The 26,400-nt window shown below is 38.4% G+C and overlaps 1 protein-coding gene across 2 annotated transcripts; it reads left to right on the top strand.

The window, feature by feature from the left end:
- prim2 (DNA primase subunit 2) lies at positions 1-26,266 on the top strand. Of its 2 annotated transcripts, none has more exons than XM_040001870.1 (14): positions 1-219; positions 2,329-2,478; positions 2,610-2,722; positions 3,352-3,446; positions 3,548-3,668; positions 4,419-4,514; positions 5,497-5,634; positions 9,966-10,033; positions 10,747-10,819; positions 11,060-11,245; positions 17,971-18,097; positions 18,289-18,371; positions 23,101-23,169; positions 25,388-26,266. In XM_040001870.1, exons 2-14 carry the CDS (start codon positions 2,334-2,336, stop codon positions 25,613-25,615), a joined length of 1,542 nt encoding a protein of 513 aa, XP_039857804.1. In that variant the 5' UTR covers positions 1-219; positions 2,329-2,333; the 3' UTR covers positions 25,616-26,266. The 2 variants fall into 2 exon arrangements, with proteins under 2 accessions (XP_039857804.1, XP_039857803.1); XM_040001869.1 differs by lacking the exon at positions 1-219 and adding an exon at positions 1,365-1,496.
- Positions 26,267-26,400: the final 134 nt, after the last annotated feature.

The following is a 26,400-nucleotide window of genomic DNA, read 5'->3' as shown; positions in this document are numbered from 1 at the left end:
GACGCGCCTCTGTCCTCGGGAGTCTTGGGAACACTTGTAGTTCTCATATGTTAGCCCTAAAAGTCACGTCTGTTTAAACGCTGAATTATTGTTGATATTTTTTTATTCACAACCATTATATATGTCTTCTACGCGTGTTTTATGTGGACGGATCACAACAACCAAGAAAAAAGCGTGTGAAAATGACTCACAACCGGATTAAAAAGTGAATACTTTCAGGTATGTGAAGTAAAATGCATGTTATAAAGCAGAAACACGGAAATGTGTTAAAAGGGAGTAAATGTACTTTCCACTACAGTTTCTCCCTTTCTGAATATGTGTCATTAATGTGAAACTATCAAATAGTTTGTTAAATAACTTTAAATAACTGCAGCTTCATTTTTTTTAAAAAAAGGCAGAAAACACCTAACCGTCTGCTGAGAAAATTGTAGCAATGGTTGATGTCAGTTAAAAACGTAACGACGTTTGTTTTTGTATAGGTTCATTTTACTGTATGCATATGAAACTTACCAAAAATGAGCAAAATTTGGGTTAGAATTTTTGTTTTGTTTTGTTTATTGAGTTAGCCACAAAATAAACTAAAATGTCTCTATAATATAACATGACCATTTACCAATTTCTCTAAATACAAAACTTTTGTACGTCAAACCAGAATACTTTGGATTACATACAGTGGAAAAATAAATGCGAAATCTCTGATCTATTTCGACCACAAAAATCATAGGAATAAATGACATGGAATTTAAACCTTTCCTGAAAGTGCTTTACAGAATATATTCTGTTTATTTTAAATCTAACATTCTTGTGTCAAACATGCGGTGTTTCATTCATTCCTACATACACACCCGTATATCCATATGCAGTGTCTGTGTGAAGAGAAGTTTATATGCTAAGGACAATGCCAGTAATCCTTATTTGTGGAAATTTGCTGATCTGATAGGTAAACTGTCTGTGGAGTAGTGATATTTCAGAAGAAAATCAGTTCAACCAACCTTATCAAATGGGCATTTGGGAAAGGGGTTTCTGTATGATTTTTTTTAAATATCTTTAAATTTTAAAGTTTAATTTCAAAGCTGTTATTAATCGTTTGAAAAACAATGATTTTCTTGATTTGAAGATAAGGTGAACCCGCGTTTTAGTGGGGCATTTGTTATGTAATACACGTGCGCCCGTGAGTTTGTGTCGGATTTGGTTCAAACGCCAAAAAACAGAAATGGAAACATAGTGTGAAATAGCAGTGGCTTGTCTTGGCTCAAGCCAAGTTTGGGTAATAGTATTTTAAAAGAAACTGTTTGCCTGTTTTTTTCATGGAGGTCATCGTTACTTTGAGAGACGGGGCGGGCTGTCCTAAAAAGTAAAACGAGTACACACCACTTCACAACTTTCGTTCTCTTCCGGTGTCGGATGCAACGTCATATTTTTACCCGCGTTTGTTGAACAGCCCCTTTTGTTTGGCGGGACTGCGTTATTTGGAGTCTAAAAGCGTCATCTAATCGGTAATGTAACGACAGTATTATATGCTTCTTGTTGCTCCTCAACCGTGAAATAAGTTTCTCGGGCTGTTTTTGAGCTCGGTCTTTTCAACGCAGTTTAAACTCAAATCTGATACCTAGCAAACGTCAAAGTTGGATTGTTTCTCACTACCCTTAACGTCTTGCTATGGGCTCTATTGTTAACTTAAGCTAAATAGTCTCTGTTAGCGGCTACATTTAGCCTTAAATGTAGAAATTGAGTTTATGAGAACGACAGTTACTGACTGCTGAGCCAGTGTAACATAACAAAACATACACAGCTTCACACTGTCAGTTCAGTTTGTGTGCAGAGGCTGATTTCTAGATGTCAGGAACATTTCGACTCTTCATCACAGTCTCTCAGCTATGGATTGAAGAGAAGATTAGTCAAGGAGAAGCTCCGTTTGCCAAGTTTTGCTTTAAGTGATACCGGGTGCCACTTATGCACTGACTGGTTAAAGGTTAATAGCAGATGCTGTGCAGTAATTCGTTTGTTCTGATTTTGTATGGCAGCATCCTTTACTGTTTGAAATCAAAGAAGCTCAGTGAATTTCTTAATGTTTGTTAGTTATAAGCGTTTTAATGGTGGCTCGGGTCTTCTCCACAATAGTGTGTTTTATTTATTCAACTCCTAGTAAGGAGAAAATGGCAAAATCAAGCGTTATGCATTTGAAATAAGAACAGCTTATTTAATTTCCATGAATTTGTATTGAATGTCGCTTTGGTCAATGGCTCACTACATCAGATATGGCAGGTTTGGGACCCAGCTTGTTAGCAAGTGGTACATTAAAACATGCTTGATTTCTTTTACCATCAGGCACTATGCAGTTTGGAGGCAGAAGAAAGAAGATTAGCACTAACCCTCAGTCGGAGCTCTATGGGCAGCAGCTGCAGTTTTATGGACAGCCTCCTCTTGAAAACATCTCTCTCTCTGAATTTGAAACATTTGCTGTGGAACGACTGAAGTGTAAGATTTGTCTCATACTACTTGTGAAATCAAATGATGAAAATTACTGTAAGCATTGTTTTCTCTGCTCTTGTGTAATACATTTTATTTAGGACATGTGGTTTGTAATGTTTGTTTTAATGCCACTGTAGTGTTGAAGACTGTGGAGAACTTGGGCGTGAGCCATGTCAAGCTTACAGATCCGTATAGAGACAAACTTGAGAGTCAGCTTAAAGCTCTGAACTTTCCTTACAGACCAGATGCTGTGAGTATGTTTCCCATTGTGCACCTTTAAACAGTATTAATGAGTCAGTTATTGCATTGTGTTGTCAACATCTTCAACTAAAGCTTTATCACAAAGAGATTTCTTTTTAAACTTTTACCCGCTATATGTTTTAATGAAAACACAGGGATTGGATTTGGTTAGGGTCCTGTAATATCGCACTGCACTTCATGGTGCTTGTGCCCCCCTTGTGAGTGAGACATATCTAATAAACTGGCATAGCTTTTAGAGTGAGACCAGTGTTTAGCTCGATGTGTATTGACACAGTATTGACTTTGAGGAGTTAAGCTTGCGCAGGATCCATCAAATTCTCTTTGCAATAGTGATGAAATAGCATGATTTAGCAATAAAATGTATTTGTATTAGTAAAGAAGAGACACTGCTGGGTGTTGCTGAAAACGTGACTCATTTACTAACATTTTAAGACCCTATGCTGAATTACAAGAGCCTGAGATAATGGAAGTTAGTGTACAGCTACCATAAACATGACTTTTAGTCATATATGTACATAAAACAAAAACTGTACAACATGACAAGAAGTGGTGAATGATGATTAAATAATTGACATCTATTTGTCTTTCAAATTACCTAATTGTTTTCTAACTCTTAAGGATGACAAGAAGTCTCAAAGTGGACCAACTGAATATGAAAAACGAAGAAAAGACCATATCTCCCACTTCATTCTCAGACTGGCCTACTGCCAAACGTAAGTCTTTAGTCTCCATTTAGGAATACTGGAAGATGTGGTCAGAATAGAAGTTGTTCAGCTGCAAAAGATAAATGTTTATTTCCATTTGTCTCTCAAAGGGAAGATCTGAGGCGCTGGTTTATACAACAGGAAGTTGATCTTTTCCGCTTCCGTTTTACTGAGTTGGTCCCAAAACAACAACTGGCATTTCTTCACAAGAATAATCTCCATTATGACACAGTAAGCTTTCCTAAAGAAAACACTTGACATATTTCAAAAATATTTTTTTTCTGGAAATTTAAGTTGAGGAGGCTTACCACAAAAAAATTCCAACTGGGAACTTGAAATTTCTGTCTTCTTGTAATAGTGACTTATTCAGAAACACACAATTAGTCTTTTTTTTTTTTATATCACCTTGAAAATTTACTTACTTATATTTGATTAACTTACATTTAAGTGCCTCTTCACCATAATGTGTTTTAGAAAATATATCTTGGATTTTGTTTCTATGTCAGGCTCAGAGTATGTTGAGGACACGGGCCTAAATCCATGCAAGTTGTTTCTATACACAGCATAGTGGTGTTCAGTTGTATTTTCACTAGGTGGAGCTGTTCAATCATCATAACATCTTCCATCTTTAAAAAGTTGGCCCTATTCAGTAAAAGATTTAATTGTGAAAAAATTATATTTCAAATATGTGTGTATTATTTTTTTTAATAATAAATCCCAAAACATAAATATAATACATATAGTTTACACTATATATTATATAGTGTACTTAGTCTCTGTTTTGCTTTTAGGCTCACAAAAGGAAAGAACTACAGTAGGTTTGGATAACATGGTGGTGGCGGGGTATAAGCAAGAATACAAAGCCAACTTTAGGTTTTTGTTTTGGGTTTTTTAAACAATGTTTGTTTTCCACAAGCTTATTAACATCATATTAACAGTTCAGCTTATGCAACTCCTCAATGAAATCTCACAACTTTTCAGATTAGCAGTGAGGAGAAGACTGCGCTGAAGGATCAACTTATAAACTCCAGCTTTGGCGTCAGTGGAATCAAGGTGAAGGAACACGAGTTCTACAAGGTGAGACATATATATATATAGTGTAGGTTATAGTTTATATTCACGAACACACCACAGAGGGAATGTAACTTCCAAGACATCTAGACAGTGGCCCTGTTAGGTTGATGTGTCATGATGGCTCGAGTTCTCTTTCTGCATAGTTAAGAGTCATTCAGGAGAGTTTTTGAAGTAGCGATCATTAAAGGTAATAGCACAGTGCATGATAATATATGGTGTAAGGTAGGTTGGTCAGACTTTGCAGAACATCTTGGATCCTGTGTTTTGAATTCTAGTAACGTCTTCTTTTTGTCCAGTATTAGACTTGGACAAATTACCCCTCAAGCTTTCTCATTTGCATCATATCTATTGTGTAATGCTTACATGTGTGAGAGTACTTTTATACACTGGAGTAAAACTCTGATTTGTCTGCTTAGCGCTACTTTTTTTTTTTTTTTTTAATAAACCCCTCATCCCCTGGAGCCAGTATCTCATCAGATAGAGACAGATCATCACCGATATGAAATAAATGAGCAAATATTTCTCCCCGGGGCAGTTTAAACCAACATTATGGAAAAAATCCAGCTTTTCCAAATGTAGAATTACAACGCCACATGTGTTTATCTTACTCCTACTAAAGAAATGCATTGACATTATGTTGTATATTCCGATGTGCATAGTAGGCAAATCTTTTAAAGGCTGTGATTATGTTCTGTCAGTCAGGTCTCTACTCATAATGATTTAACATGCAAATGGATTAAATGCAGTTTTTCTATTAACAGAATTTAAAAGCTAGAGTTTAATTTAAATTTCCTTGCTACTGACAATCATTTTCACTGGGAGAATGTAAATCATCCCATTTGGTTTGCTGAGCTTAAATTGTATCCTTGGATCACAATTTAAGCAGCCAAATTACTAAGGACACACGGCTGGCCTTTATACTTTGAACACATTAATGATTTAATTGTTTTTTTTTTCTTCCTCCAACTGTCATTACGTTTTAAAGGTGCCTTTTCAAGATGCCCTGGATCTTGTGCGACTGAGGAAAGTGTACCTCAAACAAGGCTATGCATACATTCCCCATCAGGATATTGTCACCATTGTTCTCAATGATTTCCGCACAAGGCTGTCTAAAGCTCTTGCAGTAAGTGAAATTTTATTTTTTTTGTGTTGTTAACACAATAATGGAGGAGCACAATTGAGAATTCTCAGCATTTTGTTGCTTTTTAAGCCTAAACATAAGAGTTCAAACTTAAATCTGAGCTTTTTAAAACCTCCAAATCTGCATATGCTTTGAACTCCAGTATTGTTCAGACTACAGTAAACATGTAGGCCCATTTTATTGCCTCCAGTACAATACTATCTTTAATCATCACCTTTGTGACTAGGGGTGGGTTTTGATCATCGATTTATCGATTAAAATCGATTCTGGCTTGGATAACGTGATATCGATTCATTAAAATCCTGAATCGATTTTTTTAACTATTAATTTATTTTGACCGAAACGCCAGAATCTCAGGTTAAACCTCACAAAATTTCAAGAACCACCAAACAGCTAAAACAGTAAATGAGAGCAGGTACACAGATTCTGCACAAAGATGTAAACACAAAGCTCGGAGCCTCCGACGGATCAGAATCAGTGAGATGTCGCCTTTCTCACCCGACGGCACGGACACGGTCGGGGCTGAAAGCCGACAGCTCGCTGATTCCGATGTTTCGGCGGGTCTGCGGTTTGTGTTTACGCCCCTTTTGCGCTGATTCTAAAGCTGTTAGTTTTATCTCTCTCCAAACATTATTGACCGAACCAGCACCAAAAGAAGATCCAAACTACGCTTCACAAAAACATCGTCATGAATTCCCTCTGACTTTTGCTGTTTTGCTTCCACCACACTTCATGCACAGCTTGCTGTCTCTCTCTCTCTCTCTCTCTCGCTTTCTCTGTATACTTCAAGAACAGTTTCCCGTCTAAAAATCTGTTTTCTGCATTATTCGCTTGCTTGTTACGCACAAGTCTACCGTTCTTACAGCGCTGTCGGCCGCTGTTTTTTTCCCTTTTACTTACTTCCGAAAAGAAAACCTAATTTCTGCCGTTCAATAGGCTTCTGAACAAATTTAAACTTTTTAAAATTATTCAAAATGCAAAACGCTTAGCCGTGTCTCTAATAAAACCGCTGTAACTTCAGAGGTAATGTTAATATGTTGATTAATGGTTTTCTTTCATTTTTGATGTACTGCAGAATATTTTTATAAAATCCAGGCCAGGAAAATCACCTTCATGTTTTTCTTTGTTTTATCTTCAGCTACTTTGACACAAAGGCATCTGCTGTGATGCTCACACCTTTGATAAAGTCTTGCGAGTGTCAGCTTCCTTTTTATAGATACAAAAATATGTAAATGTACTGATCTGAATTATAATATTTCTGACTGTCTGAGGCAAAATTTGCCAGATTTAAATAGAATCGAATTGAATCGAGTCGTGGATCGAATCGATTCTAGAAATCAGTGACGATACCCAGCCCTATTTGTGACTCACTCCATCACACCTTCACTTTATATTATTTTACACTAGTGGCCATTTTCATGCCATTTGTGCATGCAGAATCCCCGATTCCATAAGGAGAATTATTAAATTGCCATTGTTGCTTTCAGTGCCCCGAGGGAAATGGTAGAAACACAGGGTTCAAATGAGGGGAATAAGTATGCACATGTGGCAGAAAATGTCTGGAGGAAAGATTTGGGACATCTAGTAGGAAAGTGCTTATTGTCCCTGCAGGCATGATGTTTTTTTTAAAGGCTGCTGAAGGGGGTTTATGATGGCACCGTATCACCAAGCTTTTGCATTGCTTAGAATGTCCTGAGGGACTTGAAATGCAATGTTTTGGGAACCAGAGGCCTTTTTTTCCCCCCTTTTTTTTTTCTCTTTTTTTAAATAAATATATAATATATGTGAGAAGACAACCCAAGTTCAGCTCCATGGTGGTGAGTAGTCCAGATGGCGAAATGAGCACAAGGAGCAGCAACTAAAGGCAGTGTCAGTTTGTGGTTTATGAATAGACATTAATCAACGTTAATTAGGCAAGAAATCTTGAAATAGATGTCTTGCTGTACTGAGACACAGAAAACAATATTTTATTTCATTACAATTACCAGTATTTGTGAATTACATTTTGTGTTATAGAGTGGTAAGAGCGGTGGATACAAGAATTGCACATATTTCGAGATTAGAGAAGCCACTGTTTAAAAGAATTATAGAGAAGACGTCGCTTTATTTTTGGCACAAGAAGCTGAAAATGTAGGAAGAAACTCAAAGTTGTCTGAAGTAGACCACACTCTGCTCATTAATTGGTACAGTAAGGTGGAGTAAATATTGGATCGATATGAGGGGTCAGTGTTTTATAGTTTGGCACCCTTTGCTGAAAATTGGCTCTTTTCCTGGTATAGATCCACATCGGGTGGTCAGAGTTCACTTTATTCGGACATCAAAACATCAATACCCAGGTTCTCACATCCTAATTAACCAGTAGACGATAGACATACATTTACTCTACATGACAAAATTACTCCTTTGTACGGCCACATGTTGTAACACAGCCAAAGACGACCTTTGAGTTTATCAAAAGTGCACCTGTTTAAAAAAAACACTAATCACTTTTTATTTTTATTTGTCTTCAAAGACCTTTCATGATTATTTCATTTGCTTTTTTCACATACAGTACGTTATCAGTGCCTGCAAAATATGTGTCAGCCATTACCGTGCATACCTTTCATATTGTTTTCCCCTCTGTAATTGTACATCAGTCTTCCGTGTAGTGTTTTAAACTAGAACGCTGATTTTAGCGACGGATTTTAAGTTAAACGGTAGCTTAAACAAAGGAGCGGCAGTTCTAAGAGAAAATCATTTCAATGCACACTTCAGCTTTTGTGATGTGGTTGTGTTACGTTGTCTGTCACTGTAACAGAGTAGCCACTTTCACTGTCTTCTCAGTTAATATCGTGTCCTCATGACAAAGAGTGGGCTTCTTTGAGCCACTGAGCTAAAATGCTCTGTGGCAATTTGAACTACTTATCTAAAACTCCCTTCTGTCTAAATGAATTGTTTGATAACCAGAATGATCGGATTGTGATTTCTGAGAGTAGTTTCAGATGTACCTGAGAATAAATGCAGAGCAATTTGGTGCTTTTTATTTCTCAAAAAGAAAGAAGTGTAGCATTTAGGTGAGAGGTTTTCAGAATCACAGGGAAAACTATGATTCTGAAAACCTCTCAGGTTGTAGTATAACCAGTGTCGGGAAACCCGTTTGCGTGGATGGTATAGTACAGGACGTCACTGCATTTGCACTATTGTTGACATACAACAGTTGATCAGGAAGGACCAGCTTAGAAATTAGAAGAGAAAAATAAAGCTCAAATGAAAAAGACCAAGTTTGTTCGGTTCTGCAATTCTCCAATTTTCAGGTAATTATCCAGACCACTAACTGCTGGAATGGAATAATTCAACAAAACTAGTATTCTTGTAAGTGAGCCAGTGTGTTACTGTAATGGTTATTCTCCTTCGCTGGGGACAGCAAGGGGACATCACAGAGAACGTGTCATTAAAAAGGTATGAAACGGAAAGCTGCCTCTCCGTGTGACTCCATTTATTGGTTTGTTGTTCAGTTTAACAAACAGAATGCTGCATCTTAAAATGTCTTTGGTGCATGGTTCAAGGCAGACCTGGAACTGGCTAAAAGTCAAGAGTCAGGATTTAGACTAAAGCTTTTTTTGCAGAGGGATGAACATGGATCTTTAGGGGTGTTTCTTTTTTTTCTTTTTTTTTTTAATAAAAAAAGCATAATTCAGGCCTACAGCTGCCTGTTTTTAGACTGAGACAGCATGCGAAAGCTGCAAGTCGGAGGATGTCGTAAAGAATAGCCTGACAGTTGCTGTCACATGTTTTAGGATGGTGTTAAAATGTGTTGCGTAAATGATTTGCTCAACCTGAAGTCAGAAAAATCATCTTACTGTTTTTTAAGCCAAGGTTGCGTGGAGATGCATTAACGTTATCACTCTTAAGGGCGTTGATACACTAAGCTGACAAGAGGCTACAAGGATACATTTAGTAAAGCAGGACTTTTGTAATTTGTTTTGAATGTCGTGGATTCACATAGGTGTCGCAGGATTGATCGCACAGCCAGCAATTTCCTTTTTTCTTTTTTTCGTTGGAAATTAGTAAACACTGAGCAACACATAATCAAGGTCTTTAATGATAGATACTGTGGCGAACTTAACTTTTGGTTTAAATTGTTTACACGTTTCTGATCTGTTTGGATAACGGCGCTCCAGAAAGACAGCTTTAATTACGAGATTCTGTGCGCTAGTTTAAAGTGCAAATAGTTTAAAACGAATCAGGTGCACTTAACCTGCAACGTTGGGCCGTTATAACACTTTGACCTAGACTGTTTGCCATTACTCATGTGATGCCCATCTCTCCTGCAGTTGACGGCTCGCTCGCTACCAGCAGTGCATTCTGATGAACGGCTCCAACCTCTCCTTAACCACCTCAGGTAAGAAGCAGGATGAATAACATCGCTGCTGTTTCGCCAGTGTGGCCATGAAAAAGACTTCTAGCACAATTGATCTTCTGCACCAAAGTGTCTTTGGTTGGTCTGAGTTAACCCAGACACTTTAAATAAAGTCCAGATGTTGTGGAAACTTTTTGCCCCTTGGTGCGTGTTCAGAATAATGCTTCCAGCATAAGGTTACTAGAAATATCCAACTTGTGCACTGTTTTATCTACCATGCCTGCTGCTTTTCTGGGAGAAAATATTGGATGGTAGTCGTGTTAGTTCACATGGGTAATTACAAGGTAGAGAGACAGTCGCAGTTTTAAGAACAGGGTAAGGGAATAAACGGTGTAGATCTTTGAGTTCATAGAAAATATTTTGATTTTGGCTTCTTTTTATTATTTGTAGTCTTGGTTGGACAAAGCAAGACAATTGAAGACGTCATCTTAAGCTGTTATGGGTGTTTGTATAATACTTTTAAATCTGCTGAATGTATCTAAAAAAGATCATTTGAGTTTTCTACTTTAAGTTCCTGGCAAACAGTAAACACTGAATAGACTGGCCAAAAGTACTGTAGCATCTACAGGTGCTGTTCAGCCAGGAAAGCTATGATATGAAGCTCCTGGTGCACAGGTTTGAGGCTCTGCTGTCATTGAATCAGCAGATCGTTGACAGCTACACACGTGTATAATGTATTGTTTTTCTTCTTTTAGTCATGCCTATGTGGGACAGGATTACAGCATCCAGAAGAATGTTGGGAAAATCTCCTTGGATCAGATTGATTCAGTAAGTTGCTTTAAACATCTGTTCTTGAAATTTCTTCGCATGGCAAATTCTTCAAGGTGCCTTTTTGCATAGAAGGGCCTTATTGCTGGTCTGGGGCAGTGAATACAAAAATATGTGGTGTTTAATTTCACTTAATTAATATCCTTTGTACTTCATAGATGCAAAATATGTACTTATAGGAAAATCTAAATTATATAAGGCATTTCTTCAGGTTTGTCATTAACAATTACCTGCTTACAGCTTTCAGGGAAGTCATTCCCATTGTGTATGAGGCAGCTCCACCAGTCTCTTAGAGAAAACCATCATCTCCGCCATGGAGGTCGGATGCAATACGGTCTCTTCCTCAAAGGTATCGGCCTGTCTTTGGATCAGGCACTGCAGTTCTGGAAAATGGAGTTCATAAGAGGCAAAGTGGATGCAGACAAGGTAATGTTGATACATTTTAATGCTTTGTAAATGAATATTTTCTGAGTATCTTTAAAACAAGATGTCAACAGATGCCTTCTACCTGCTCTCCTGGTGAAGGGTGGTTCAGTCCATCCTATTCATAATTGGTTCATTGTCAACAAAATGTTACATAACATACAGGCATCACTCGCAGGGCTCGCAAAATCTATCTCAGCCCCCGCCCGTCGGGGTATATGATAACCCGACGGGCGGGGTTGAGATAGATTTTGGTCGCCCGACCGGAGATATCGCTAGCTCCAGGACGTCGGGCTAGCGATTTTGCGAGCCCTGACTCAGTAACCGTTCATCCACCCCAGAAATAACACGGGCTACAGTTTTTTATTATTTTAAAGGCTAAATTTGATCCCATTTCAAAACATTCTTGTTTTTTTTTTTGTTTTTTTTTTTACAACATATGATGGTACATATGTTGCTGGAAGTTAAGTAAAATATAGTGATACAGTGATGTCTGAATTTCTCAGACTGAGGGTTTTTGGTCTGGTCTGCTCAACACTTCAGTGGGTGGGGCTGCTTTTACTGGAGATTAAGTGGTTCCATCAAAGCTTTATTGATTGAAGGAAAGTTCACTGGTGTCATTAGGTGCACTCAGTGCTTTGATGAGGCTAATGAAAACTGAAGTGGTTATGAGTTGGGTTATTATGTCTCTCGGTAGGAGACAGACACAGTAAAGACATTAAAATTGTTCTGCATGAAGAAAACGCTCACTCTTTATGTGAGTAAGAGAGAGAAGTGACAGGAGACTCCACATAATGGACCAGCTCAGATAGAACAAATAGAATTTCATGCTGTGGAGTTAAGTAGCTATGAATCATGCTTTTTAGTCTTGCAAGGCTTTAAATATAAATTTATTAGACTATTAATTTTTTAGATTTTTTTGACTTGACTCTAAAAGTTTGGATATGATCGTGTTGTTTGTGTTATGTTAACAGGGCCGGGGATATTTGTTTCCCGTGTTGATTCACCATAGTTGCAGATACTTTAGGAGGTGTGATCAGAAAGTTCAGTGGGTTTATTAAAAGCACAAACTATGCTGCTATTCACTTTCAAGGCCATCCTCTTATTCACCTCTGGCTTCCAGCGATATGAACACACTTACTCGCCATGCATGCTGGATTTCCTCTCTGTGTGAAAAATAACAGCCTTTAAAGGTGGAGACTTTGTTGTTGATGTCAAAAAACAAGCATATTTTCGAGCGCTTTGTGTTGTACTCACCACAGTTCAAGCCTTCCCTTTGATGCTTTATGCATCAAAGCGCACAAAGTATTTTTGGTTTGCAGCATTGCAGGACTTTGTGATCATACCTCATTTGTTAGATGGGATGTCTCTGAATTGGTCTGGCATGCGTACATCGATTCAGATAAATGTTAAAGCATTTCCTTATCATCTATCAAGAAAATAACTTCTTAATTTCTCTTGTTGTATCAAATTGCTTTTTTAGTTGCCTTTACAGTAAGCACTACAGAATGTGGGAAACCTCCTCACATGCCTCACCTTGTCTGGGCTATCTTAGACGTGAAATATGGCTGCCCTGTGGTTTTTGAGTAGGCTTTTTGTTTTAAAATGCTCCATCCACAGTGTGGGCATTTGGGAATTTCTTGAGATATCACGTTTCCTAAAAGATGCACTCTAATGTTCATTAGATGTGAAAACAATCTCTCCTAAAGTTGGGATCTAAACATATCGAGTTAAGCATACCTTACTCAACCAGTTCTTTGAGTGTGTTTTGCTCTTCCACACTGAACTCACTGTTACACCTTATGACTGTTTGCTGCTCTGTTCCAACCTAATTTAAGAGCTGATTAGTCAGCAATTCTATTCACTTTAATTATATGCACCACTCAACATGCAAAATCCAAAATATTTGTCAGCTTTATTTTCTTAAATGGGTACCTTTCATTGTCTTGAAGTCTGGAAACCTCTAAATCCTGGTGCGTTTGTTCTAGATTAAAAGATGCATTGAGAAAACGTTTGTTGTGTTAGTTACAAAAGTACTTGCGAATGAGGTGTTTTTACCTGCTGTCATCAAATCATTTATATTTTATAAGATGTGCAGAAATACTGTGGATCTGACTAATGCTGACATCCATGCAGAGCTCACACATAAGTGGATTGCAGCTTTGAGTGCTCATCAAAAGATACAGTATTAACAGACTCCACAGCAAGTGCCAAGAAGTGATTGTGGTGAGTTGAATAGACACCTGATGTAGCAGTCTGGTGTGGTTGTCCTTATGGACGGGCCTTGATCCCAGAGCCCTGTAGTCTTTGAATACTAATTTGTAGTAGTAGATCACACGGCTGGCATCCTGGTCGTGTCACCCCAGGTAGCCTGCGCTCTTTCCAGTCTGGGTCATGTTTTGCATCAGCCAGACATTTTGTCCAAGCATGTGGGATTGTCTTGAGCCCCTGTTTCTTGCTGGTGCCTCAGTTGAAAGAGTAATGAGGAAACAGATTACAGGATTCTGATCAGAATGGATACACAAAGATGCACATGGTTGTAGCTGCGTAGAAAGCAGGTGCTTTGTCATTTGTAAGGTTCAAATCTTTTTGCTGCATGGGAAAGACCAGCTTTGCAGAAGCAGGGTGTACATGGGATCAATGGGAGGCTAATGAATTTTAGCAACCCTGATGTCTAATATTAATCGAAGAGACACAAAACTGTTGTTCACTGCTGTTTATTGCATGATTGCAATCCATAAAAGCCACAAAAAGTTGCATGTTTAGGACATACAATTTGATTGGAATTGTAATAGGCATATTTTTTTGGCAATATGTAGTGTTTGTGTTCTGGGAACGGTTAAAAGATGTACTCTGCCATTTCAAATATAGATATTCACTCCAAAAGATAGTTAAAGTAGGGTAATTCTGGTTGGAGAACATACAGATGCATGCATACTAAGGAGATGAAAAGTAAAAATATCACTGAATAATTTGGGGAGCACTCAGAAATAGTTTTGCACTAATGCGAACCATGATTGATGTCAGGATAGCTATTTTAGAGTTTAGTTCAGTGAGGTTTTTTTTTTTTCTTGAATGCAGATATTTAAAGAAGGAATTTTACTTGAGCCACGAAGGTATTCCATTCACTTTTTTTAAGCTGTTAATTTACTAACCCTTTACTAACCCTAGTAAAGCAGTCTCAGTGAGAGCCCCATAGTATAGCACAGCCCTCTTTAGCACCCTGTACAGAGGTGGCTTGGGTCCCGTGTACAAGTTCTCAGAGCAAGTAGCTGTGCACAAAGCTCTGCTCTTCTTCCACAGCAGAGGCAGCAGAATCACGCTGACCAGATCACAGCTCTCTCAGTGATGTATGTGTTGTGTCAGGGACTGCACTTTGTGGCAGGCTGCACAAAGCTTGCTCATTAGTATGCGACAGGCACAGAGGAAAAAGATGGGAGGCAGCATTGCCAAAAGGGAGGCCCGGAGGAAGAGGCAATGTAATATTAGACTAGAGGGGGAGAGAAAATTGATGAAATCAACTTGATCTATCCATTATTCTTGCTACAGAAGTTGGCCAATTCATTTGGAGGAGTGTCTATTTGTACCACATTTGAGTGTGTTGCATTGCCTTGAGGGGGTTGGCCTGCTTTTAAACTACTTGTTTTTCAAATGTTAATTTAAGGTTAATTAACTTCCACTAACTGACACATTCTTTCATAATGTAGGTTGAACAAATGAGTCATTAGATGACACGTCATATTAACTGCTTTTGGAGATGTGTTACAAATGTGCACCTTGCTATTTTTATCTCAGTATAATTTAAAAGGAGCCCCACGCTTCTTTGTTGCTACCCCATATTAAATAAATCCTGAGATGATTTTTGTCTTTCTCTCTTTTTATTCTTTCTTTCTCTTTCTTTCTTTCTTTCTTAAACAACATTCAACTCATTAGTAGCATCAGGATGTAGGAATTAATTAGAATTTTTGTGTCTTTTCTCCTCTTGGACCACTATTTTAGCAGCTTGAAAAACTCAATTCCAGACCCAAATTAACAGAATATTTGCCAGTAAATCACATATGTGATATATAATGTTTAAAAGCCAGATAGTCCGAGAGTTTCCTTTATTTTTACTGCTCATGCTGAGTTTAAAAGCTACCCAGTGGCAATATTTTGGTCGCAATTCTTCAAAATTTAAATTTATGGGATCTGTCGGCAAAGAATAACAGCCCATGTGTCTTGGCAGTGATGTCAAATTCCGTATTGGTGAAGCTATAATAGGCACCTACTGCAAAAGTTATGACATGGGATAGCAGATATGACACAGGTGTTGCTAATAACATTGTGGCCCTGTGCTTTTAAGGCAGAACGGTCAGCCATGACACTTTTGACAGTGAGACAGCAACACCAGGACTCTGAAGCTGAAGAAACCAATGCAACCCCCTCCAAACACACACACACACACACACACACACACACACACACACACACACACACACACACACACACACAGACAGAGTTTTCCTAGTTTAACATGTCAAAATAGGCTAAAATTAAAAATTCCTTAAAATTCCAACTGTCACAGTGATGTTTTTTGTTTGGTTTTTTCAAGTTTTTTTAAGTCCTCCCATTTAGTTTAAGCTGTTTCACGAGTTACAGATTTTGTGTTTCTGTGACTTTGCTGCTCTAATTTTTCAAATATTTAGTTAAATGCTAATTTTGCGTGAATGACCTTTTTAAAAAGCGATCAATGTCTTCTTTTCTGCCACATCAGACTACTTAACTCGTGTGCTGCTCCTGCATTTTATAGTCACTCACCTTTATGTTGTTGTTTTTTGGTGTGAAAAGGCCCGTTGTGCAGATTGAAAGGGAAATGTATTATAATGGTATTTAACATGAGAGGGATTGGAGCTATAAGCACATCAGTCACTATGGGCTGAGCCTAAGAAGCCATGCCAAGTTTACACACGCACACACACTCTCCCTCACTCTTAAGTAATCCCTTTTGATTGTGACCTAATTCAGGATTTTGTGAATGTGCTGTAGAGTGTGGGGGGATGTTATAGTGATGTAGTCCCATGAGCCAAGATATGCATAAGAGCAGCTTTGGCTCAACTCCATTGAACGCATCTTTTGTAAATTTGCTCAGTTTGGGGGTCAGCTGTATCGGGGTATATCCAGGATTATCTGAAGTGTAGGTTGAGGCAAAACAAAAACATAAAAAACACATTTAGAGGGGTTTCATTCACACGCCAGGTTGTGCTTTACCTCAGCTTTGCTGGGACAAATGACTGTTTAGTATGGTTTTTGAGGCTTTGTGTCACTCTTAGCCTAGAAATGATTGTTTTTTAAATTCCAGGTAACATCTTGAATATGCTGTAACACTTGTGGAGTTCCCGTGCTTTGTTTTAATAGAGTAAGGGAGTCTTAAATCAGGAAAAGACCTCTTATATTTATTATTTGATTTATCGTACTTAAAGAAGGTTTTACAAGTTTTTAAATTGCCACTGCAGCTTGGCACATTAGTAAGTTTGCAGGGTTTTATTGCAACATTAATGTGTTATGATGGGTGCAGTCATGTTGATTGTGTTCTGCCACTGTCAGAGCGCACTCCCTGTATTTTACAGTCTGATTTTTAAAGGCACGGTCACTGCGATGCATTTTAATGACTGCACAGAATTACTGTGCAATAAAAAGTTCACTGCAAAGATTGTGTAAAATGACCCCCATCAAAAAGTATAACCAGCTAGAAGATGATGAGAAGGATTTCAGAGGTCTGTAATACAGTTCATGTGTGTCCTTGACTTTGATCTCCTACTTTTAGGGCAGATCAGGTAAAGGGTTTTCAAGATATCAAACCAGGATTTGCATAGTTCTGCTGCCTTTAAGCCGTTGAACTGTTGAATAAGATATAACAAGACCTGGCTTTATCTGAGTGTAAATTCAGTCTGACTGTACACTTGATGGTTAGTACTAAATATTCATTTTTATGCAGGGCAAAAAACACGATCATTTTCATTGTCAAGAAATCTATCACTATTTTTTTTTAAGTCTATAAAATATAAAGAGTAGTAATTACAGTCCATGTATTCAGCATATCCATCCCATAATATCATCAATTTTCTTAATTTGCTTTCCAGTTTGGGATCATAGGGGTCCTGTCCCAGCTGTCACTGAGCGAAAGGCGGGGTACTACTCTGGGCAGGTCAAAGCTAAAACGACTGGCATGTTGAGCATGTCACCTTCAATAGGTTGAATCCAAAACGCCTGTTACACAATGAACGGCAACGGCAGACATTCACACAAACAACTGCTGTACTGAAATATAAAATGCTTGCTTTACTTACAGTAAACTCATTAGAGCAGTTTAGAGGATTGAACTGCTCATCTGAATGTGAGCTGCACATTGAGGATTACAAAAGTGCTGTGCACATTAAACTGTGTTCTGGGGCCTTGTTTTGTTGAATTTAAAATCGACTTCATATTGAATTGAGTCCTTCTACAGGGCAGTGGGCAAAAGTTCTGAGAAAGATGGCCATATTACAGCATCCGTGGTTCAACTATCTCGAGTGTGGCGACACCTCTACAGCAGGTTCTCTCTAATAGCTCTATATTTCATTGAGGAAAACACCCTGTCAAAACTGACATGATGTATGACAATGACTCTTTTCACCCTTACCTTGTCCCTCTTACACTCTCATCCTCACTAATGCCTTTCGCTTCCTCTCTCCTTCTCTCCCTTTCTGTAGTTTGACAAAGCATATGCCTACAGCATCCGCCACATGTTTGGCAAAGAAGGAAAGCGAACAGACTACACCCCCTACAGTTGCATGAAGGTGATTTTATCAAACCCACCCAGCCAAGGAGACCATCATGGTGAGTTGACGGCTGTTGGAAGAAGTGGTTGGCTTGGAAACAGTAACACATTTTGCTATGTGTTCGCTAAATCTGTGCAAATCTGCAGTTATAGTTTAATGTGCTTTCATGCTCCTTTATTTTCTTCCAACTGTTGAAATTCTTTATTTGCATTTTTTCCCTTTAAATAAAATCCCACCTTATCTTTGTAGGATGTCCATTCCGTCACAGCGACCCGGAGCTGCTGAAGCAGAAGCTTCAAGTGTACAAAGTGTCTCCCAGTGGAATCAATCAGGTGGGTGCCATCTGTCCACAGTCGGTTTGTCAAATGGTTGAACAGCCCTCTAGCCACAATTCCCTTCTCTGACTGGGGACAGCATGTGGGTTATGTTTCTTCTTCAGTCTCACAAAACTCAGCCAGCAATCTTATTGGATTTATAAAAACTGTCAAAGAAATAATTTAGAAACCACCAAATAGTACTCATGTTAGTAGCCAATGGCAGTTGGTCTTAAATATTGTAAATGCCCCCTGCAGAATAGAGCTTCTTTTGTTTATATATATATATCTATAGATATAGATATAGATATATATTAGGGGTGCAACGATACTCGTATCGATATTGAACCGTTCGATACAGTGCTTTCGGTTCGGTACGCATATGTATCAAACAATACAAAATTTGTAATTTATTTTATCAACTTTCCTTCTGACAATGCTGTCTGTGTTGAGCGCTCAGTGAATCTGCGTTCGACTACTCCGCCTAGGCTGCACTGTCGAGCGCAGATCCACTGAGCGTTCAACACAGACAGCATCGTCAGAAGGAAGAGCGCAGGGCAAGCTAGCAGACAGAAGTTAAGCTCTCCTTGCAACATGGCAAATTGAACCTCCCCCACCCTCATTCAGATCTGGCGTTTGGAATTATTTTGGTTTTCATGTGACGTATGACCCTGAAGGTAAGCGTGTCATGGACTAAAGTAAAACAGTATGTTGGATGTGCCATGCAATGCTCAATTACATGGGTGGGAACTAGTGTGTTAGCGCAGTTAGCTCGTTAACGTGTTGGCCGTCTAGCCCCATGCACGGGGCGATCAGGGGTAGCTTGTTAACGGAGATTTGCCGTGTTGTGGTGTTAACGTCATTTCAACGAGATTAACGCTGACAGCACTAGTGGGAACACAACGAATATGACTGCACATTTACGCCGACATCATCCTAGTGCAAAGACAAGTGGAAGCAGACAAAAACAACAAGCATGCATGCTACAAACTTTACCCGAGTCATTTAGACAGCCGTTAGCACATGATTCTCCTTATGGGGACCTGATATGTTTAATATTGTGGCGAGCTCAGACAAGGTGGAGACGGAGGTGTCGTTTGGTCTCGCTTCCCGTGAGCTAGCCAGGGAGCACAGCCGTTTATTGACATCTGCAGAAGAACACTGCCGCTAGCTAACTGCTCAGCGCGGCAACCGCACAGCAACAACAACAACAACACACAGGGCGCCCTCTGACCCCGGAAGGACACACCGTCGCAGCGAGAGGGCGTCACCTGTCACTATGGCAACATAAACAAAACATAACTGTACAAACAGAACCCTGAACAGCCCTGACCCGCTACAATATGCTGCTGAGAATATAGCCCAGAAGAAGCGTATAGTATTGCTTTTATTTTGGAAAGAGCCATTTCTCTGTAATAAACTCTCTTTTCCAAAGATGAGTGATTCCTCAATCAGATACAGGGCTTGCAAAATCGCTAGCCCGACGTCCCGGGGCTAGCGATTTTTTCCAGTCGGGCTACCAAAATCTATCTCTTCCCTGCCCGTCGGGCTATTTTAGGAAGGAAAAATATGTCAATGCTTTTGCATTCTTTCGGAAATGTAGCTGGGTAATTATGTCATTGGCATCGGTGAGCCACTGTCAATATGTGACATATTGAAATCGCGTTTGAATTTGCGCTTGTTTTTTGCTTTCACTTTGCAATGGCGCGAACTGTGTATAGAGAGCGACAGCACTGATTGGTGAGTGATGATAATTTGCGCACCAATTCCTCTGACATCGTCTTATCAATCGTTAGCTTACTATGCAAACATGACAAGTGAAATCTCCAGCAGCAAGCTTAAACATATGAGAGGTTGATCGCGCAGAGAATCGCTGACCGTTATGTGTGTGTGCGTGTGTAAAAGCAGCCGGATATATATTTTAGTTCTGCTGAGCCAAATAAGACAGGTCAGGGTGAAGAAGTGACAGCCAAAGAAAAGCTTACCACAAAATGGAAAAGTTATGACAAATCAGACTATAAGGCAAAAAGAAAGTGCAGCTTTATGGTTTCATGGACAAAAGAATTTCTGTGGCTGCAATATGATGAGCTAAATAACCAGGGCTGCACATAAGTGGTCCGCAGGTGCGCATTCGCTGTCAAAATAACGCGCACAAGATATGAAGTTGCAACGCGTGTTTGCATACATAAGATTTTCTGGAGGAGGAGAGACATTTGTTTAGAACTCTTAAAGATGTCGAAGAAGCTCCTTTAAGCAATTACTTTGGTGTTCCTCCACCTCCAAACAAATGTCAGAAGGAGTCCGAACCACAAAAGAAGCGCGTATTCTCGGAAAAGTGGTTGCAAATGATGAATGCACAGAGATGTGGTGCGGAATGTGCCGTGAAAATCCCACTCTAGCGGACAAAAACAGTGCTTTTTATATGGACGCAAACGCGCGTTGCAACTTCTTATCTGGTGCGTGTCTTTTATTTTGACAGCGAATGCGCACATGCGGACCACTTATGTGCACCTGTGTAAATAACATAATGTTCTGCCGGGTGTGTTGTTGGTTTTCCCTCGATTTCTGAGTCGACAAGCGCCTTTGTTACTGGGACCAGTCATTTTAAGAAAGGCCCCCATTAGAACCCATGAGAAATGCAAGAAACACATTATTGCTCATCTGCAATATCTTTCCCAGAACAAACACCAATTGCAAATAACATACTAAAAATAAACCTGAAAAATCTGTTTAGAACAGCGTACTATGTTGCAAAGAGTGAACTACCACTGGCACAATTTAGCAGTCTTTGCAAACTTCAAAAAGCAAATGGCCTAGATCTTGGTTCCACTTGCCTCTTACCCGTGACTTCAGTGCAAATTTCAAATTCAGGATCTGACACAGACTGATTCATGTCCTACACAGTTCTTACAAGTTCATAGAAATTTCTGTTCAATTAGAACCAAGTATTTGAGTTGATGATTGTAATTTTTATACAATGTTGTAATTTGTTTTTCAACAAATGTTTTGATTAATGTTTTGTTTCCTTTACAATATTATACTTTAATGTATAATATTGTAAAGGAAACAAAACATCAATCAAAAAATTCCTCTCTTTTTTTATTCGGGCTACTTACATTTATTTTGGGCTACCAAAAACTGAAGAGTCCCTGCCCGAAGGGCTACCAGGGATTTTGAAATTTTGAGAGCCCTGAGATATATTTATTTTTTTAATTACTTTTGTTTCAGCAACATTCAATTTAAAAACGGTACTTTTGAGTTAAAATATATATTTATAATTTTAATAAATGACAAATTAAAAAGGCATGAACATTTTTTTGTATCGAAAAAATATCGAACCGTGACACCAAAGTATAGAACCGAACCGAACCGTGAATTTTGTGTATCGTTGCACCCCTAATATATAGATAGATATAGATAGATAATAAAAACAATCATTTCCACATTGATTGTGTCAATGGAAATGCAGTTTTCCATCACAGATGGTCTTGGACTGGTCTCTGGGCTTTAATCACTTGACCCTACCTACATTATCACCTTTTTTGTCACACATCTGATCGGGACAAGCTAATGCCATGTGGTACAGCTTTGATTTGGAGCAGTTTTACACAGAAAAATCAGTACAGGTAAATACAACTACATATAAATATTTTGAGTTTTACTGATAATAAACAGTCTTCTAAAAATTGCTGAACCCTTTCAGCGGGGAGATGGTGTGCAGATTGCTTACAAAAAAGGTGAAAAACTAATATACAAGTCAATAATTTATGGCAATCTGTGCAGCATTTGTAGAGACGTTTGGGTATATATTCACACATGAGGTTTTGTGAATATAAAAGAGATTTATTTCTGAGAGACCAAAAAGGTAAAGATAACTAATAGTATCACGAAATGTCTTGTGAATCTAAGACGTTGTTCTATAATCCCAGAGGAACCTTCAGAAATAAACCTCACAAAATAAAAGCCTTACCATAATAACACAGCTTGTATTGTTCCTATATTATCCATCATTTGTGTGCATTTTAGCAAATGCTCCTCATATTCCACTAAGCAAACTAAAGCTCTGATAAAAACGGCAAAGTCTGACTGAAACGGTGCGTAGCTCGACACTGATCTAACCCCAGCCTCAGTGTTTAGCATGCTGGTGGCAGTTTCATGCTGGAGGCAGCCTTCAGGAATCTGGGGAATAATGAAGGAACTAATTTCAGGCAGACTCCTCAGAAGTGTCTCTCTCCTAGTGAGTACTGATAACTTGGGATTTTTCTTTTTTCAGCAGGTCACTCACCCCGAGTATGCAGTCTCACTGCACACTACAGTGGCTTTATTACCAGAACGTTGCCGTTCTTATGTGACCCAGTAAAAAGTTGGGCTGCAGGCTGGGTGTTCACCCTCTCCCTTTTCCGCTTTGTAGAGCTTCAGAAGGCAAAAAAAAATAAAAATCCCCCAAAATTGAGATCTGTAATCATTGCCACTGGTTATTCTCCAAAGAGCTGACCCAGAGCATGAATATTTAGATTAGCCTAAATATGTATGTGATCTGTTTTTATTAGGTTTGAAGAGATTTTTTGAAGGATGTATTCACTTCTGTCATGATGATTTACTAAAAAAAAGAAGTGTATAAAGTCATTTTAAATAGAGGGCTGGGGAAGCAAAAATTGGCAACAGTATTCTCTGTAGAGTTGCTGTATCAGTATCTAAGGTGTAGAAGTTTAACCTTAATTTTTGTGAACTGTGCCTTTTGTTGCAGATCCTGGAGCTGGTTAAAGGAATGCACTACCAGCTGGCATGCCAGAAATACTTTGAGCTGACACACAATGTAAGTGGAGTCATTTGATGCAGGGAGTAAGCAGGGGTACCTGTGTCAGAGGCAGGGGTTTGGTCCTTGCATCTCATGCATGAAGGCTCAGGAGAGACCCAAAACTGTCATCCCATCCATCATTAGCAGTCTGTCACAGCCGCTTAATTTTCATAGGTTTATTATAGCATTCCAATCTATTTTGCCCCCCTGTGGATGCTTATTTAATTTAAGCTGTTTTATGTGCGTGAGTCATCATCCTGTTCAGTCAGCAAAGCTAGGACTGAAAGTGACAACACATTTTCTTGTTACTGCAGATTGTTCAGGTCATTCAGCTGGAGTTTGCACACATGGATGCACTGCATTTACACAGCTTTTGGTGTAGTGTGAATGGACAGTAGAGGTCAGTTCATTCATTCTAATGACCAGCAGGGGGCAACGCCTCTGGCTTCAGGAACAAGTCAAACTTTACATCTAATCCTACCTTAATAAACACTTTAATACTGAGTTTATCCTCTTAAGCACATCTTTACATATACTTATATTATACTAAGATTAACAGCAAGGTATGAGTCAGGATGTGGCAGCTTCATGTTTGACATTTGACTCTGTGCGTAATGAGAAGATCCAGGCCTCACACGAGGCCTAAAACCACTAGCTCACAAGCCAACAGGTGATTGTGTTCAGTTTCAAAAGGAAGGCATCACTACAATTAATGCTGATAGGGGAAAATGACACATTGCACTTTTAGTAAGGTAACTATTTAGTGTTATTACAAGTTCCTATCCTTATTTAAATGGACTCAATGTATACAAATGTACACTACATGAATTTAGATAGATTTTTAAAATTCAGTCTTTCTGTCAGTGATTTATATCTCTTCACTCTACTAAAGCAGTATAAACGAAACAATGGTCTGCTGGGTTTGGGATGTGAATCCCTGTGTGTATTGCTGAGTACATTAATAGTACATCTAGTAGTACAATTCAGCCTGGTCTTAATTTAAACCATAGATCCATTAGCCTGTGTTTATCATGTTACATGTCAATCTTAAATCTGTAGATTTCCAGGACTTTACATGCATATCTTCTTTTTAAAAAATAATGTCAATCATTTTTATTTCAATATACATTAGAACTCTAATTTACTCTAATTTGCTAAAGATTGACTTACTTAGTCAATTTTGTGCCTTATCTTTTTGCTGCTCATTATAGGAAGATTTTTAAATATTGAAAATCTTACCAACTGAAACAGTTACTACTGGTAAAATATATCTTTGCTGTCATTATTATCCGTATAATTAAGTAGTGCAACAAAATTTGATTCACTGATATAAACTGTGCTGGTGTTGAACATCTCCACTGATGTTCCTTTTGTGGGGAATATTCCCGGGGCTATTTGGGTTGTTTATTGTTTTTTATTTAGAATTTGTGGGTCACTTGTTTAGTTAAAGTCATTACATGTACATTTATTTTCTCCAGGCAAACAAATAATAAAATAACAAACAGTATGTTTTGCAGTCATGTGTAAAATAAATTTATTTGCCTCACATGGCAATATACAGACTGAATGCACATTTTAAATTTTTATCATCCCAACAACTCTAAAAAAAAAAATGTTAGGAGCTGACGGACTAGCATTTAGGTCTACTTGCAGATACCTTAAAATACTATTAAAAGGAAGGCCGGTACTCTAGTGGTTCAATAGGTATGAATAGCCAGTGAAATATCTCCTTGGTAACTGAAGATGCTGACACGCTGTTTGGGTATTTTAAATCATTTACTTTTTCCACAATGAAATGTTTTGAAAACATCAATCAAATTACCTAATTATTTAAAAAATCACAGAAAAGGTCACAGAAAGAGAATTTGTATTCCATCCACTAATTGATTAATGGGTTTTTTACTCATCATGAATGATTTTGACATTTTTATTTCCTGAAAGGCCGTTTCATCTTTTCACTGTGCTCCGATAGAATAGTTAGCAGGTGACTTTGCGCACTAATGTGGCTGTGAAAGCCTCCTGTCCTCATTAGTAAATCGTTAGTAAATTAGTAAACCATTGCACATCCCCCTTACTGACGGAGATGCTAAATGACCGTCTTATAAAAGGTGACATTTTATTGAATCAGTCAATCATTGCCCTAGCAACCTGCCACTTTTGTGAAAACTAAACCTGCTGTTCTTACTATCTCCTGACCTTCCTTCTCCTGTGGTTTCTCTTTTTTTTTTATTAACAGATTGAAGACTCATCTTTCTCACTCAATCACCCTAACCAGTACTTTCTGGAGAGCCAGAAACTTCTGGGTGGAGGCAAGGACATAAAGAGAGAGATGGATGCTCCGCAGAGGTCACAGGAAAACTCCGCCTCCAAAGGATCAACCGCAACTCAAGAGGTGGCAGCAAACACCTCCCAACATTTGGCCGAGATGACAGAAGATTTGGAATCTTTCTTTCAAGAGGCCTGATTCTCAAATGTTTAAATACACATACAAATAATTCTGTATCTCTGGACATTCTCTGAATTCTGCTGAATCTTACAAATTCCCTAAACTGTTGTATTAAGTATTAAAGTTGAAAATCTGTCTTTCAGTCTTTTAATTCCAGCATAGCAGACTTTGGGAGAAAAAGTGAAGAAAATTAAAGGAGTGCACCACAGTGCTCATGGAAAGGAAAAATAGAAAGATTATGACCAAAAATAACATTAAAAAAAATCTATAATTGAAACAGTAAGCTTTTGTATTTTGTCTAAAAATGTTTTTTTCTATTTTCTTTATTGCAGGTTTTGATTCAACCTTTCAAAAATTCACACAGACGTTTCTTTTTTCCCCGCTGTATGATATTCTTTGCCCTCATGTCCGTGATCCTGCATTTATTTCTGCCTAACCATGCGTTAAAACTGCTCTCTTGGTTTGTTTTCCTTCTTTGTTTTTACACTGGTCTGAACTCAGATGGCTTATATTCTCAGTGCACAGTATTTTGGCAGAGACATGGTTTGGGGGGTGATGACTAGAACATTTCCCAGCTGTCTCAAAAACAATGTCATTGTATTTGCTGGCAGCAGTATGGATGAATGGTGGCAGGAGGGCGGATGAAAATAAACAATTTCCACACTTGTATTATGCTGCCTTGGAATATTGCCTCCTAGTGCACAATGCAATTTATTCAAAGCATACGTGGTCAAGAGATATTTCCTCACTTTCCTCTTGAGCCTCAGTTCAATAATTTGTTTAAAAAATAAAAAGGTGGCTGT

Source organism: Simochromis diagramma, unplaced genomic scaffold (genome assembly GCF_900408965.1).
Source record: "Simochromis diagramma unplaced genomic scaffold, fSimDia1.1 OVJJ01000421.1, whole genome shotgun sequence".
Lineage (NCBI taxonomy): Eukaryota > Metazoa > Chordata > Actinopteri > Cichliformes > Cichlidae > Simochromis > Simochromis diagramma.
Note: the sequence above shows the minus strand (reverse complement) of the source record. Positions and strands in the feature narration are given on the sequence as shown.